Source organism: Sinocyclocheilus grahami, unplaced genomic scaffold (genome assembly GCF_001515645.1).
Source record: "Sinocyclocheilus grahami isolate Dianchi unplaced genomic scaffold, SAMN03320097.WGS_v1.1 scaffold884.1, whole genome shotgun sequence".
In the NCBI taxonomy this organism is placed as follows: domain Eukaryota; kingdom Metazoa; phylum Chordata; class Actinopteri; order Cypriniformes; family Cyprinidae; genus Sinocyclocheilus; species Sinocyclocheilus grahami.
Genome location: NW_015506063.1, coordinates 297,942 through 314,942, shown reverse-complemented (window position 1 = coordinate 314,942; position 17,001 = coordinate 297,942). Strand labels below are relative to the sequence as shown.

General features: G+C 38.3%; 2 protein-coding genes across 4 annotated transcripts; one reads left to right on the top strand and one right to left on the bottom strand.

Annotated features, from left to right (window-relative positions):
• Positions 1-1,545: 1,545 nt before the first annotated feature.
• Positions 1,546-9,692, top strand: LOC107563647 (zinc finger protein Eos-like). 3 transcript variants are annotated; one of them, XM_016248568.1, is made up of 8 exons: positions 1,546-1,651; positions 3,695-3,749; positions 4,336-4,440; positions 4,581-4,886; positions 5,010-5,177; positions 6,030-6,182; positions 7,639-7,770; positions 8,391-9,692. In XM_016248568.1, the coding sequence occupies exons 2-8, from the start codon at positions 3,707-3,709 to the stop codon at positions 9,185-9,187; spliced, it is 1,704 nt and encodes a 567-aa protein (XP_016104054.1). In that variant the 5' UTR covers positions 1,546-1,651; positions 3,695-3,706; the 3' UTR covers positions 9,188-9,692. The 3 variants fall into 3 exon arrangements, with proteins under 3 accessions (XP_016104054.1, XP_016104053.1, XP_016104055.1); XM_016248567.1 differs by having other exon boundaries at positions 4,995-5,177; XM_016248569.1 differs by lacking the exons at positions 1,546-1,651; positions 3,695-3,749 and adding an exon at positions 3,993-4,005 and having other exon boundaries at positions 4,995-5,177.
• Positions 9,693-10,623: 931 nt separating this feature from the next.
• On the bottom strand, positions 10,624-11,868 carry LOC107563646 (40S ribosomal protein S26-like). Its single transcript, XM_016248566.1, has 4 exons — positions 11,822-11,868; positions 11,105-11,282; positions 10,860-10,990; positions 10,624-10,716 (listed from the first exon to the last, which is right to left on the bottom strand). The coding sequence occupies exons 1-4, from the start codon at positions 11,822-11,824 to the stop codon at positions 10,681-10,683; spliced, it is 348 nt and encodes a 115-aa protein (XP_016104052.1). The 5' UTR covers positions 11,825-11,868; the 3' UTR covers positions 10,624-10,680.
• Between the last annotated feature and the right edge of the window lie 5,133 nt (positions 11,869-17,001).

The window sequence follows — 17,001 nt, the reverse complement described above, 5'->3', positions numbered from 1 at the left end:
AATGTAGTCATTTATTTCATTGTCAGAAGTGACAAGGGCCTGGACTAGAAGTTGTGCAGCATGCTCTGTTAGGAAGGGCTTGACCCTTCTGATGTTGTGCAACGCAAACCTGCAAGATCGAGCAGTTTTTGCAGTGTGGTCTTTGAAAGTTAGCTAGTAATCAAAGATTACACCGAGATTTTTGACCGAACGGGATATAATTGTTGATGAACCTAGGATATGAGTAAATACTAAATATAAGTATATTTGCTATATATTTACTAGTCTAAATTAATATGACTCTGTACATCAAAACAGAGTATTATATGACTCTGTAATGTACGCATCATAGCCAAGTATATAAATAAACTAATGTGGAACTATATGTTACCGTGATTAATACTTGTTTTGGTGTTGTTGTTTTGTTGTTGTTTTTTTAATCCTCTTTTCTTTATTTTTTCTGTTCCTGCCTTTCTTTATGTTCATAAAAAAGCTATTTAAATGCATCTTTCTCTTTTAACACTCATTGTCAACTTTTTTTTCTTCTTCTCTTCTCTTCCATATGTTCAGATGACATTGGATGTATTGTTGATACATTATGTGTAATGTATGCAAAGTTGTATTTCATTAATGTCATCTCTGAATTGTTTGCAATAAAAACATATTTTAAATGTGGACTGTAGGACAGGCCTACAACAACAACAACTACAATAATGATAATAATAATATGCACACTAATGAAATTATTAATGGTTTTAGAATTTAGAATATTGTGAATGTAGCCTATCATTTTTATCTAATTATACGTTCAACAAAATCCCCAAAACTAAACAAATATTAGGCCTGTTACCTTACACAAGGAAATGATTAAGTGTTGCTTTAATTAAGGAATTTTTATGATAAAACATCTGCTTTTTGAATGTAATTACTGTGTGCGATCTGTTCTAATTATACGTTCAAAGAAATTCTCACAAACAGACAAATTTGACCTGTTTGTCACAGGGAACACAGGGTTGTTTAAATGAAAGAAGTATTATTCAAGATAAATCTTAGGAAACATTTGCTTTTTTAAATGTCACTTGTACTGACACTGTCATCCAAATAACAACAACAACAACAACAATATACACATGAATATAATTAGTAATGTTTTTAGAATATACTAATTTGTTCTAATTATAGGCTACCTTCAAGAAAACTCCCACGAAGAGCTTAAATGAAAAAAGTAGTCTACATTTATGATAGTAAACACATCTGTTTTTGAGTGTTTCTTTTATTGCCAGTGTCATAGAAATATTAACAACAATATGCAAGTTAATATAATTAGAATATCATTACTGTGTCATTTGTTCTAATTATACGTTCAACAAAAAGTCACTTTTACTGACACTATCATCGAAATTAAATAATAATAATAATAATAATAATAATATGTGGCGTTTGTAGCTTTTGCGTAGCTTTTTATTTCCTAACCTGTAGCATGAGGATCGATGCATTCGATAATCCCTCCCAATCAGGGGTTTTCGGTTATAGGTTATTCGGGCCTGTATCCCGGCATGGGCCCGGAAGTTGTTTGGGGTTTCAGGTAAAAGATCCCGGAGATGTTGCCTTCGCCAGAAAAAACAAACGGCGCTTCTGCTGTATAAATATTGCAATTGCAGTCGATCGTCAGGTAAGAAAAATACTCACCGTGCAAAATCGATACCGGTTATTCAAGGAAAGTGACATTGGGTCATGTAACTATGCTCGGATTGGGAGGGTTTACACAGCTAGACGCATCTGTCGAGTGCTGGGTGCCATAGCAACGCCAGCAGGCTCTCAGGAAACATAATTCCGCTTTAGTTTATCACGTCTAAAGATCGACTGTATTTCACGACCGGAGGCTGTCGATTGGATTGCGTTGTCAGCAACGCTAGTTCTTTCGTTTGTGAGTTAGTTCAGCGCTGTCTTTGCCTTATTGTGAGCTGTCACGTCTCGTTAGCTGGCTAGCAGCGGTTGCTAGCTAGTGTTGCTCTAGACAGACAGGATTGACATGATTCGGCGTGCTGTCAGTCCTCCTCTGCGGCACGATGGTGCATGAAAAGTTAATAAACATACAAGTGCTCGTCGTCAGGCATTGTTTTATGGCGTGATTGCTGACAGACAGGGGCTGTTTCGATTATTGCGGTACTTAGACTCATTGACAGCACTGTGAATTCATGAGATCTGCCTGTTGCAGCTGTGTCTGTTTTCTGACTTATACGACACTAAGAGGTCTTGCATTTCTGAAGGCCTGTTTGTTATTAGATCATATGTTATTAAATATTTATAAATATTACACCATGAAGCGGATATAAGATGATAATCTTTAAGAGTCCATATTTATTCTAGGTTTAAAAGAATGAAAAAGTACGCAATGTCGTCTAATAGCAACTGTCTAGAGCCTACACCTGCTGTTGATAATATCTGAATGTGTTTGAAATGTGTCCTTCCTATGGATCTTAGGTCAGTTTTGACCCATATTAACCACACAAAAAAAATCATAAATAATTCAGTTGTGATACTAGAGATTCAAAGTCCTTCAGAATGAGTTTTTATCTGGTCCCAAAGAGTATTATAATGAAAATATAAAACTAAATATTTTTTCAATTAAATAATTTTCATACACCGCTTGTCAAAAGAAATGTTCACGTCTCAGTGTGAGCCAAAAGTGTCACTTTCATGTTTATTTCAATCACTTTTAGTGTTTATTTGGCTTTTAAAACACCTTGCATTTATTTTGCTATTAGTAAATGTATGGTGTATCGTTTTCTCTTATTTTAGTTTGTGTTTCATAATTCTATGTTATGACTGGAGCAGACAATATGAGTCTATTTTGCATGTCCATTTCAACAAATACATTTGTTCCCACTTATGCCACGCACTAGAAATGTTTAGGAAAGTGCCATGGTGTTTTTTTATTTTATTTTTATTTAGTGTTTTTAGTGTTGTTATTTAGTATAAAATATTTCATCCAAGGGAGCTTGTACTGCAGGTTGTCTTTAGCTCAACTATTTCCAATCATAAAGAACAGTACGTGTGAGGGTCTAAAGTTTAGACAATATGAAATATTTTGGGGTCAAATTTTATTTATAGACATTTCTTAAAATACAGTCTTTTTTGGCGGCAGACGTGTCAAATAGTTAATTTTATAAACAAAAACTTTAATTTTGTTACCAAAAGTGTTGCATTTGTTTCCAGTACCAAAGCCGACAGATAATATGTGGAAATTTCTGAGTAATGGCAAATCATAACAACCCCTGCATTTGCCTTATTATCATCATTGCTTTAGATGTCAGCCTGTGTTCTGATAGGTCACAGGCTAAAGGGAGGGCAGTTTCTTGCACGCTACGCTTTCCATTTAAGACTAGAATTCTATAGAATGGACACTCAATTCAGCTGTTGAGCTAGAAATGAGACCTTGACCAGTGTGTGCATATAAATTATTCAGCTACTCGAACTGTGCAACCACACAGGAAAGGGAGAAATAACAAACTGCAAGTGAACCAATTTATTTTTTCAGTTGAAATCAGAAGAGCCAAATATAAACATTTTAGCGTTCTTTGTGTGCATTGTATCATTGTAAAATGTATCAATGCATGCACTTAGGTTTCTTAAAAACTTAGGTTGTTTTTTGTAAGATGTGTAAGTTTTATGCCTTATCAAGAAATATTTTTTGTATGATTTTTCGGGACAGGCAGCTGGTGTGATGATGAATGCTGACGATTGCAATGGCCGTTCGTACATGTCAGGTAAGGTGTCTTTATTAGGTCTTATTGTTTTGTTTTTCTCATAGACATGAATGTAGCTAAATATAGTGGGTTTCAAATGTCCATGTCCACATTAAAATCTGGGATTTTTTTTATTTTCATTTTATTTTAAACAATTTTTAATAATAAAATAATACTAATACATTAAAAAAAGTTTTTTTTTTCTTTTCTTTTTTTTTCTCAATTAAACTTTTCACTCAGATTGTCATACTGATATAAGGCCGTTCGTACATGTCAGGTAAGGTGTCTTTATTAGGTCTTATTGTTTTGTTTTTCTCATAGACATGAATGTAGCTAAATATAGTGGGTTTCAAATGTCCATGTCCACATTAAAATCTGGGATTTTTTTTATTTTCATTTTATTTTAAACAATTTTTAATAATAAAATAATACTAATACATTAAAAAAAGTATTTTTTTTTTCTTTTTTTTTCTCAATTAAACTTTTCACTCAGATTGTCATACTGATATAATTTATAGTGGATCATTTGATTTAAATGTAAAAAATATATATATATGCTAAGAAGTATTTTGAACCCCATTGTACATGACTGGTTCAATGTTTTCAGGTAGTGGAGATTCTTCAACAGAGCGCGAGTTTTTTGCAGGGCTCAGAGGACCCACTGTGAGCACACCAAACAGTCAACAGTCCTCACCCAGCCGCTCACTCAGTGGTCAGTATTTCTGTCCATTAAACACACTTTTACTTTTCTTGAATAATTTCTAAATTTGCCATTAATTTACTGCCACACTGACTGCTGATTATTTCTACTTTGGATAAAAGCATCTGCCACTGCTTTCTCTCCATTCCCAGCTAACTCCATCAAGGTGGAGCTGTATAGTGACGAGGAGGCAGGTGGTGCTCCACTGGCAGAAAGGAGAGTTGGGGAGAAGGATGAAAGATGGAAAGATGAAAAGGGCGAGTTGGCAGAAGATGGTGGTGTGGAGATGGTCGGAGGTACACGAGGGCAGGCTGGGAGCGGCTGCGGGGAGATGGCCAGCTCTGAGCCCGCATCCCCAGGTCCCATTCGGCTGCCCAATGGGAAACTTAAATGTGACATATGTGGGATGATTTGCATTGGACCCAATGTTCTAATGGTGCACAAGCGCAGCCATACAGGTAAGTGTTTCTTGACTAACTCTTGACAAAAAAAGATCAAACTTCTTTAAAAATGTCAGCTTGAAGATATGTGCTGCTGTTTTTTTGGGCCGGTGGGAAAACTGGTAGTCTTGGTCTCTGTAGGTGAGCGGCCATTCCAATGTAACCAGTGTGGGGCCTCCTTCACTCAGAAGGGCAACTTGCTGCGTCACATCAAGCTCCACTCTGGCGAGAAGCCCTTCAAATGTCCCTTTTGTAACTACGCCTGTCGTCGCCGTGATGCCCTGACAGGACACCTCCGCACCCACTCCGGTGAGCCTTTGTGGTTTGAGAGAGGCCGTTTGCGAGAAATAAAGAGAAGGAAGGAAAGATAACTTTGTGGCTGGAAAATAAATGGATGGAAAAGTGTGTGGGATGGAAAAAGCCTTTTGATTTGCCACAGAGCTGAAATTAATGTAGTCAAGGTCATTTTAACCTGTTTCTCCTTTAATGCAAGTGGTGATTATTTTGCTGCCTAGAACTTTCCTAAACTTCCTTTTAAACCTGTTCCTCTACTAAAGATTGTGCGAGCAGACTAATAAATGTAAATAAGACCTCATCCATTGGTTATATAATCAAGTTTTAGTCAAAGACAACAAAATTCAGCGGTCTAGTATGACATTTAGAGTATTATGAAAACAGGATATCCTGCTTGTGTTTTTGAATGATGAAGAGCATTTACCTGTAGTGCCTAAGGTCCTTTGAATGAGAATGCAGATATTCAGAGAAATGACTTTAGTAATGAATTTCTCCGAAATGACGCACATCTCTAAAGCTGAACGGACAGATGCGGTCTGTAGGTTTTCCTATTCTACAAACGTCATAGATGAGCAGCGTGTCATTTAGTTTTTGGGGAAATTGTGACAAGGGAAATTCTGTGGTCTGATAAATCCTGTATCAGTCATTACAGTATTCGGATTTAATAATCATATTGGAAATATTATTATATTATATTAACACATATTTAAAACATTTTTATATGACAGTTTATGAAAAATAACAATTTTAGTGGGTAACATCTTATATTAGCCACAACATTAATACTGTATTAGTAATATTCATGTTTACATAACACCTGCAAAGCTGTGTGAAATGCATTCATATTCTCTGTCCTCCTTATTTCAGTGTCCTCCCCTACAGTAGGGAAGCCCTACAAGTGCAGTTACTGTGGCCGCAGCTACAAGCAGCAGAGCACCCTGGAGGAGCATCGTGAGCGCTGTCACAGCTACCTACAGAGTCTGGACCACCAGCCTGCTCGCAACACCCAGCCTGCACACGGTAATACCAGATTTACTCACACAAATGCAAGGGAGGTCAAAATTAGCAGTACTTTGGTACCAAGATGTTAAAATGCATGATATCATTCTTTCTGCAGTATCAGTAGTATTCACTACTCAAGTGCCGTCTGACAGGCGGCTGCTTTTGAAAGCTCTCCAGTGTTATTGCATTCACACTCTGTGAAGATCACAGCTGGTGATGTAGCTGCGTGCATGAACGGTCCAAAGCACTTCGTGATTAAAATATACATGCTTTGGAGAGGTATTATTGTAAACACAGAGAATATAAACAGGTGGTTATGTGTAAAATATCACTGTGCTGTAGTGCTTACAGTATGCGTTCAAATGTAGCTTATACCTGCTTTGTAGTTGATATGATCTTTTTTTATTCTTATTTTAAAAACAGACCTGCTGTTCAGTCAAACTTTTACAGTTTTGAATCAACATTAATGTATTGTAACTAATAATCATACAGTTAAAGCTCTGCAAAAATAATACTTTAAGTAATTTATTTTACATTAGACTATGTTTGATTTAGCTTTTTTAAATGAAGGAGTATGCTGCTGTTCAAAAGTTTGTGGTCAGTTCAATTTAATAAAAAACAATGGAAACTTTTATTCAGCAAGGACACATTAAATTGATCAAAAGTGACCGTAAAGACTTCTGTAATGTTATAAAAGGTTTCTATTTTAAATAAAAGCTGTTCAGTTGAACTTTCCTTTTTCAAAAGAACCCTGGAAAAATGAATTGTAATTCTACAGAAATACTAAGCAGCACTGTTCCAGGACTGTTTTCAATATTAATAATAATAGGAAATGATTCATGAGCAGCAAATCAGCATATTAGAATAATTGTGACACTGAAGACTGGAGTAATGATGCTGAAAATTCAGCTTTGCCATCACAGGAATAAATTACATTTTAACATTTTATTATGAAAATAGAAACTCTTGAATTTCACAATAGTACTGATTTTACAGTATTTTTGATCAAATAAGTGCAGCCCTGGTGAGAGATTTCTTCCAAAGACTGACCCCAAAACATTTGAAGAGTAGTGTATATTCAATACCATATAAATTATTGCTGTGGAATATTCATGAGCAGCAAATCAGCATATTAGAATAATTGTGACACTGAAGACTGGAGTAATGATGCTGAAAATTCAGCTTTGCCATCACAGGAATAAATTACATTTTAACATTTTATTATTAAAATAGAAACTCTTGAATTTCACAATAGTACTGATTTTACAGTATTTTTGATCAAATAAGTGCAGCCCTGGTGAGAGATTTCTTCCAAAGACTGACCCCAAAACATTTGAAGAGTAGTGTATATTCAATACCATATAAATTAATACAAAAATGTTGTGAAATTTCACTGGTATTGGCCAATACCATTTTGAAATCAAACTCTCACTATTCTATTATAAACATGTATCTACATTGGCATTATGTTCAGGTGAAGAGTCCCATAACATGGAGATGATGTCTGAAGCCCTGATCCAGTCCTCCTCAGAGAAGATGACCTTCATTGATCGACTGGCCAATAGCATCACCAAGAGGAAGAGATCTACACCCCAGAAGTTTCTGGGTAAGACCATTTCTTTGAATACCTAAGTAGAACAGTGTTTCTGCTCTGCTATTCCAGGTAAAGTTGTGAGTTAGTGAACTGTATACAGACTATACACAACAGCGAACATGCAACAAAATGTGCAAATTTATGAACAAATCAGTCAAAGCAAATCAGTCTGAATCATGGACTGAATCAGATAACTGATTTGGACTTTCTTACTGTTTTGGTTTGCATGACTTTTTCAGTGAATCGCATGTTATTATGTCTGACTCTAAATGAGCTGAGTGCTCAAAATGAGCTGTCTTTGTACATTTTTCAGGTGTTAAACATGTCAATTTGTAAGGTTAGTGAAACTTAATTCAGTCTATTTACTGACTGGTTGTCAATATAACAACATGTAGATGTAAAGGCTGCATTTATTTGATCAAATCAGAAAAAAACTGTAATTTTATAAAATATTATTATTTAGTTTTTTTAGTTTAGGTTTTAGAATTTTGTTGCAATTCATTTGATTTAGAAAAACTATGTTATAAAAATGTTATTGGTTATTGCTTAACTGTAAAAAAAAAAAAAATTCACTTCAGTGAAATTTCGTGGTTACTGAAGACCAATGATACTGATGCTCCTTGATTTTCTAGGTGAAAAGCACATGCGACTGAATATATCCGAAGCACCTTATGAACTTGACCCCAATGCTGATAAAGAAGGGGACATGTTGCTTTCGCACCCCGAGGGTGACACCGCTGCTGTAGCAGGCATGGGAGGGCGTTTCCTGCGGGCACCGAGAGGAGGCAGCAACGATGTGGATCCTTCCCACTCCCTGCGGATGCCTCCCCACTCCGCCTGCCTCTCAGAGTTCACCCCAGTCATCAGCTCCGTATACCCTCACATAACTCCTCTAGGGCAGCGTCTAAACTGTGCAGGGGGCATCTCCAAGAGCCTGGCCGGGAGGGAGGCCGGCGAGGGTCATGAAGATGTGCCCTCTACCCGCAGCCGCGCCGCCTCGCCAAGCAACGGTTACCAAGATTCGACAGACACTGAGAGCATGGCAGAGGAACAGTACGTCATCACCTCGGTGCCACCGGGAAACTTGAACCACCGCGGGCGAGAGCGGCACAGTCCTAGTCATGCCAAAGATATGGACATGGAAGGGGACAGGGAGAAAGGGGTTCCTGGGGGTTTACTGACCAAGGCGAGCCCGCGCTCGCCACCAGCGAGGGAAGCCATGCAAGTGGTGGATGGGGAAGGGCGGCCGGTGCGCTCCTTCCGCTGTGAGCACTGTCGCATTTTCTTCCTGGACCATGTCATGTTCACCATCCACATGGGCTGCCACGGCTTCCGCCAGCCCTTTGAGTGCAACATCTGCGGGCACCGCAGCCAGGACCGCTACGAGTTCTCCTCGCACATTGTCCGCGGGGAGCACCAGGTTGGCTGAGGTGGGCTTGTAGATGGCAGAAGTCGAGACTGGGGGGGAGATGTACAGAGTTGTATGCTGCTTTGAGATGGCGTCATGGCGTCTAGTTCGGTCTGCACCAGGTTGGGGCATATTAGCACTTGCTTTTATAGTTAGCGGACATCATATTTTACCGTCGAAGGCTAATCACTTAGGTACGAACATAAAACGTGCAATTGCATCCCGTGTTAGAGGATGTCAAGAGGATTCAAACGGATTCTACCGATTGCACTCCCATACCAAGTCATTCATCGCAAGACACAGCTGTTTTGCTTTAGAAGTGCCTTCCTTCCGTGGGGTTTATTTTTTATCAGTTGAGAAGAGAAATTCGAGGTGTGAGATTAGGTCTATACTCATCTGTTCGGTGGCGTTTACATAGAGTCTGCCTCTTGAAGAGAGAAAGACAATGAACTGCTTTGGCGTCCAAAGTCTGGACTGTTTCCAGAGTGGTTTTCCAAATTTCTGAGCCTGTTAAACAAGAGAAAGCCATGCCTACGTAGTGCACTTAAAATAGTTGTGCTGTGTGACAGATTAATTTTGAAAAGAACAAATATTCCATGTAGTCTCTCAATTAAAATAAGTACAGAACCATGATTTTTAAAAAATTTATAGCATGTATTGTAAATTACTTAAAGATTATTTTCTCAGTTGAGCCAACTTAAGTCCAGATATTTCACTATTATTAATATACTATTGTAGTAATTATTAATATTTTGAATGTTTTTTTATATTAAAATTTTTAAGTCTTTGTTGTGTCTTTAGTTTTACTATAGAACTTTCTTTTCGGTTTTATTTTATTTCTGTTTTAATTTCAGCTCGTTTTCTCATATATTTTTTTTTCAGTTAAATGTTTTTAAGTTTTAGTTTTTGTTAATGAGAATACTATTAGCGTTTCATTATTATTTACTACTAGTATATCAACCACCTAATTTGAATTAAAAATATGAAAGACAATTTTTGTAAAAAAAATATTGGTAACACTTCTTACATGAACAATGAGTAATGTATTTTACAGCCTTTATTAATCTTTAATAAAAAGTTGTTAATTGTTCACACTGCATTAACTAATGTTAACATGTACAACTTTCGATTTTAAAACTGTTTTAGTAAATGAAAATAACCATTTACTAAACCATTAAGATTAATAAATACTGTAGCATTAGTTCATGGGTAACGAATGTTAACTAACAAGTGATAGTGTTACCAAAATTTTACAATATTTTCCTTTTCAAAATGCACTTCAGTAAATGCATTAAATTTTGTTCTAAATGTAGAAATGAAAAAAAAGTCTAGTTCATACGACTATAAAATTAAGCCGTTTTATTTTCCCTATGTAATCTTTCTCAGTAACACCGAACTTCCAAGTACACAAAGAATAGCAACATTTTTCATTTGAGTGAACATACAGAAGAACACGCTTTTAATTTCAGTCTGCTTTATTTCCTTGCATACAAATGTACACAAATATCTGCAGATCACATTGGTTTTGGAGGGGCTCTTGGGGGACCACCCTGAAAGGAAACAACATCAGTAAACTTTGTATTATATATTGACAAAATGGTATAAAATTAGCATGTTTCATAGTTCCTAACTGCCATCAAGCACAACACCTGCTTATGTTCTTATTGAAAGCAGATGTGGATGTATGACTTACAGCGGGCCTGAAGCGTGGAGGAGGGGTCCGGTCCTTCCTGGCCTCACGAGAGCGGTTCCTCACCACTTTGCTGTGGATGGCACAGCTGACACAGTAGTGCAGCTTCACATACAGTTTGGGCAAAACGTAGGCTGTAGAAGGACAAAGAAACAAGTTCGCTTCAAATGCTTCAACAAACCCCTGATTGTTCCCACTACCCAAGAAGCCTAGTATCCTGACTTCCTAAAGCAAGCGCATTTACTCACAGTCGAACACACTGGCTTCAGAGATGTCCCTAACAGCTGCAGCCTCCACAATGTTTCTGATGACAAACTTCTTGATGGCTTTGTCCTTGGGGACACACCGGGCACAGTTCGTGCATCGGATGGGCTGGACATGTCCACGTCCCTTTTTAGCACGCCCGTTATTCCTCCTCTTCTTAGTCTAGAAGAGCAAGAATTACAGTTGGCACTGGTTTACAAATGACAACCTTGTTTACACATGATCTTACAAAAGATGTTAGATTTATGATTTTTAAGTTAAAATATAATGGTAACCCAAGTCTGTGTCTGTTAACGTTACTCCACTGTAGGTGTTAACGTACTTCATTTTTATAATGTACATCTGGTGTATTAAGTAATAGGCATATAGTCTATAGCCTAAAAATCTCCATCACTTATTCGAGCTTTTAAAACGTTAAGAATTAGATTAGTACGTTAGTACTGTATGTTACCGCATGGTAAAGCTCAACATTGGCAGTTAAGGCTTATCAATGCTTGTTACGAGCTTAAACGTACATGCGGTACACTTCAGGCGTAGTATTGCTTTAATTACTTAATATGAACAAAACGGAGTAGTATTTAGCTGTACATAGTAAGAAATTACTCCGAAATGTACAGCCGGTGAAAAAAACCCCGCACTGCCTCGTCCTCATGATCACACAATGAAAGACTGGCCTCTATCTGAACGGTTGATAAACTCACCATCTTGTTTCAGAGAAGCACGAGAGAAGAACGGAAGAGCGTTTACGTCATTTATATAGTGCGCACAGCAGCCGGAAGTCTCTGGGTAAGATAATAAAAGGCCCAAAGATTTTAAAGTAATAGAACATTATTTTATTACTTAAAATAGTGTTAGATAGATATATTTCTGGATACATACAAAGGCAGACGGTCTACAATGTAAATTGGTGCCCTTAAGAGATTTACATTTTCAAAAAAAAAAACTTCCTGAGGTACAGTGCAGTTGATTTATTATCATCTCGGTAAGTCCAAACAATGCAAGGTCAATTCGTGTGCATACATTTTTGGCTTATTAAGATTTCCACTAGATGTCAGTAAAGGCTTCGTTGTAGCACAGAGAACCAAGTATCTGTCCCAGATGCATTTGTCAAAGTTTAGAATAAGTTGAATGAATGATCAACCACTTAATAGTAGCAGCAGCCAAGCACTGAAGTAGTTGCCATGCATTGAAGATGGAGACATTCCAAATGTAGAAAATGTAGAATCATTGAAATACAAATCTGAATATTGGTGGGGGCAGGTTCTCCTTAGTGCGCAGTGGATTTCTTCATGAACAGTTTTGCTGTCTGAATACCACTGTCATTCAAGATCAAACCACACCTCTGTATGTGGCAGTGTTGTCATTTCAATGAGGTGGATTTCTGAGATGATGGACAATAATTGACAGTTGGCTAATGGCATTCTGAAATGTCCTCTGCTTTGCTCCTGGAAGTGATTATAGAGTTGGATTGTGGAGTGGAGTGTTGGTGAAGGGTGGGGGCAAAAGAGGGAGGTGTTCTAATGCAAGCAGAGTGGATGTGTAGCTCCTGTGGTTGACTGTCCCCTGTGTCACTGCACTTAGGGAGCTGTTGCCAAGAAAAATGTCATCTTTACAGGGTCGCTGACGGGAATTGAAGAGATGAAACCAGGCCCCACTGACGCAGAGGTGCATGCAATCATATTTACTTCCACTACCCTGTTGAAAAAAACAACATATGCTGGTTAGGTATGTTTTGAAGCATGGAAGCTGGTTTGAGCTGGTTCTTAGTTGGTCATGGGCTAGTTTAAGCTGGTCCTGAGCTGGTTCTGAGCAGGAGCTAGTTGCTCAACAAGTTTAGGAACAGCTAAGGACCAGCTCAAACCAGCTGCCATGCTTCAAAGCATACCTAACCAGCATATGCTGTTTTTTTTCAACAGGGTAATATTGTAATAGTATAGCATTTAAGATGTCCATTTTAGTGCTGGGACTTGAGGGAAAGATTGCTCTGACTGTCATATTAGCATTTGTTACCTGAATTTGAGAACAGAAAGCTTCAGTCAGTGTGTGCGCAGAAGCTGAATAGTGTTTTAAGATATCATGAGAGAGAAAAAGGGAGAGTTGGGGACAGAGGAATGTGTCAGTGATCCTGTAACCACTATGCCCCTAAACTGCAGCAAATAAACATTCCTCTGTTCATATGTCAGAGCTGAACACTTGCCCACTGTTGCTGTAAAAACATAGCCAATAATTAAAACCAAAAACCCCAATGCCTTTTCCTTTTTGTCTTAAACAACTTTTTTTCCCCCAGTGGATTGCATTCAGTCATATTATTGATAACTCTTTTTTTTCTTCTCCCCAAAACTGGATAGGATGGAAGTGCATGAAGCACTGGAAATAAACTACAGTATATGATTTGCAATATGATCATTATGCTGGAAGATTTTTAGGTAGGTATGATCAAGTTAAAATTTGTATTTATTATGTGGCTGTTTGGGATACTTGATTCTGATTGGTTAATCACACCATCCAGTGGTCAGATATTTGTTAATATTTAATGTGTTTTGTTGCTTGGCCAACTGTTTTGTACATTGTAATGTGCTATTTTATAGCAGATGTTTTGAGACTAAACAGGTAAAATAACACATTTTATGTCCATTTTTTTTATAAGTAGCAACACTGCAAACAACATTGAACCCCATTGACTTTTATTTTATGAAAAAAAACCCTGATATTTTCTTTTGCGTTCTGAAGAAGAAAGTTTTGCAAGTTTGTAATGATATGAGGGTGCGTAAATGATGACGGAATCTTAATTTTTGAGTGAACTATCCCTTTGAAACATTTGTTTCTGAGCCAACAGTAACAATTAACAATTCACAATTTTCAACAATCAAAAAAAAAAAAGAGGCACCATTATTTAAACTTTATCTTTGTCATCATGTGGTTGCAGAAAGTGATTTAGCCTACTGAGAACCGCCTGTCGCCTCAATAGACTAAATCAAGAGGTCATGGTCCATGAAGGAGGTGGGGGGTCGATATTGCCACCTAATTCATTACTGCATCAGGCCCGTTCGCCCACACACACGCCGACATACACACTTGCACAGGAATACAGATATTATTTCACACAGACTTTCTCCTTCAGACTTGTACATCACCCAGACTCCATTCTGAAGTGCACTGCACACATTGTTCAGCATTAGCCACAGATATCAGTCTAATGGTTTATAATACCCACCCTCATTCCACAGAAGCATTTCTGTACATATAGACTTTTTATCCACTAAATAATGTAAAAATCTCCCTCTACACAATTATTCATGTCAATCATACCTTTTGTTCTGTCAAAAGCAATTTTAGGTGTGTCAGAGCTTCTTGATTAGGGCATTTTTCAAATGTTTACAGTAAATATTTCCTTTTGAAACAGGATATTTGAATGGACATATTGAAAGATCTTAGTTACGTCACAGCCATCAAACATGATTTGCTATTGCCACTGCATTCATAAGCAGGTTATATAGTTCGCCCAAAAATGAAAATTTGCTGAAAAGTTAGTGACACTCAGGCCATCCAAGATGTGTTTGTTTGCTCATTAGGAAAGATTTGGGGAAATTTCGCATTACATTACTTGTCACCAATGGATCCTCTGCAGTGAATGGTCAGAATGAGAGTTCAAACAGCTGATTAAAAACATCACAATAACATCACAATAATCCACAAGTAATGGAGCCCCATGCATGATATGCAGGAGAAAACAAGATATTATGGCCGTGAATTACAAACTTTTTAACTCATTATCTTGTTTTAGGTAAATCAAGATAAATCACATTATATAAATTTTCGCTTGTCTTAAATGAAATTCTTCAGTTCTTAATTTGTTGCCACAATATCTTTTTTTTCTGCATATGTCATGTGCGGGCATTCATAGATATAGACTAAAAGCCATAAAACTCTTTGTAGGTATTTTGGAAAATGTCAGGTGTTTTTTGTCCATACTACAAAATTCATCGGGCTCCAGTGTTGTTTTGGACCCTACAGACTTTCATGGACAAAAACATTTGAAACATTTTTTTAAATATCCTCTAATGTGTTCCACAAAAGAAAATACGTTATACAGGTTTGGAATGACATGAGGGTGAGTAAACTATCCCGTTAAATTAAAGTAGTAGCTCTTATGAATCAAATCAAATCATCTAGTAGATCAGTGATCATACATCCAATCGCATTATGATTTCTACACAATGATGCCAACTAATGCCCTGTCATCTTTAACATTGCTTCTTCTCAGGGAGCAGTTGCAAGGCAGAGTACGAGCGAATGATGGAGATGTTACAAGACTAGAGCTTTTGTGATGTGAGATGGCAGTTTCTCTGGAGCCACCATCTGCTGAGAGGGTCAGGCAGCATGTAGGGTTCAAATCTCCTGGATTCTGCCTGCTTCCCAGCTGCCATGCCCAGGCACTCCGAAATCCACACACAACCGCACTTGCACACCTCGTAATTATCACACACACTCACAGACACCCATAATCCCAGGCATGCTGTGCTGCTGAAACCATTCTCATCAGGGCTGACACTAAAGAATGTTGGGATTCTCGTCTTGAGGTACCAGAGTTTTTTTCCTCCCTCTTTGGGTTTGTGCAGAATCCACACATTCTGTTGAACCCATGCGCCCACACTACATCAGCACTGCATGTGACCACTGCTCCACTGTGCTCTATTCAGCATGGTGACCCGAACTTTGCTCACATTCCATATATGTTCTTTGGTCCATTTTGCCCGGCAGCCTGTACCTCAACCCTTTCTATAGGCCCCAAGCTCGAGGAGGGAAAACAGTCTTCCGTAATTTTTGGTAAAAGCTGCTTGTCACATTTTTTGTGGTCCATATATCATGTACCTGTTTTCTGTGCTGTTCCCTTGAGTTTAAAGTGACTCTTTTCTTTCCTTGGATTGAAAGTAGTCGCTCTACAACAACATTGCTTGGCCAAACTCTTATTCGGTCCAACCCAGTGAGGTTTTGTTTTGGGTTTATTTCAAGTGATTAAATTTTTTGCCATTATTCTATTAGCTTCAAACCACGACTGGAAGGTTAAGTTTCTCGAAGCTCTTCATAGCCCCTCAAGGGCACTTATTGAATTAAAACTTTATTGCTCCGCTTTAGAAAAAGAGCAGAGAGCTCCAATGAAGGAAAACGACAATTCATAAACTCTTTCTAAATAGAGAAGTATAGCGTTAATGAGTTTTCAGCTTGTGGTTTTGCATCTATCGTAATCTGTGACTCTGAATTTGTACTTTTTTGGCTCTGTCGTTTGCATACGTCCATCATGATCCCTATTGGCATTGAAAGCGAAATGAATTTATGCTTTTAAGAGCTCTTGTGTTTTGAGATTCCTCCCTTTCCCAGCCTCCCTCGCTGCTTGCCGCCTGGCAGGCCCGTGTGTCAAAGGTGGCTGCTGCAGAACAGACTGTGGGAACAGCCGGTCAGCCTTCCCTGTCCCCTATTCCCTAACCAGAGGGGCAGCCATCAATCCAAGGCAGCTCGAACCCCTCCCGGTGTACACATCTCCGCAACCCACACACTCGCTCCCCAGTAATCCGCGGAAGCAATTTCATCTCGACTGGGGTGGCGGCCCATTGTCGCCAACTCCTTCAATCTTTCCTAATTAACTCTCGCTTTGTCCCGCATCCGAGCTTCTGGACTCATCTCTACGACATTCCGATCGGGGGCGATCTTCACACTCCCGGGCAACCCTCGGACCCTAATCCCACCGTACCCCTCCCACCCGAGTAACTCTTTCCATTTTTTTCTTTCCCCCAACCTGCTGATCACCTACTTACAGAGTTAGGTAGGGGCATTAACTCCTTGGGTTTTTTGAAAGAAGAGGACGAAGGAGGGGGCGAGGAGG

Bases quoted from the DNA above. Each gene is read 5' to 3' on its own strand.
- LOC107563647 (XM_016248567.1), top strand. From the start codon at position 3,707: ATGATGAATGCTGACGATTGCAATGGCCGTTCGTACATGTCAG. The intron at 3,750-4,335 runs GTAAGGTGTCTT...CAATGTTTTCAG, and splicing joins TGGCCGTTCGTACATGTCAG to GTAGTGGAGATTCTTCAACA. The intron at 4,887-4,994 runs GTAAGTGTTTCT...GAAAACTGGTAG, and splicing joins GCACAAGCGCAGCCATACAG to TCTTGGTCTCTGTAGGTGAG.
- LOC107563646 (XM_016248566.1), bottom strand. The intron at 10,991-11,104 runs GTGAGTAAATGC...GTCCTTCTACAG, and splicing joins TGAAGCCAGTGTGTTCGACT to CCTACGTTTTGCCCAAACTG. The intron at 10,717-10,859 runs GTAAGTCATACA...GTTTCCTTTCAG, and splicing joins CTCCACGCTTCAGGCCCGCT to GGTGGTCCCCCAAGAGCCCC.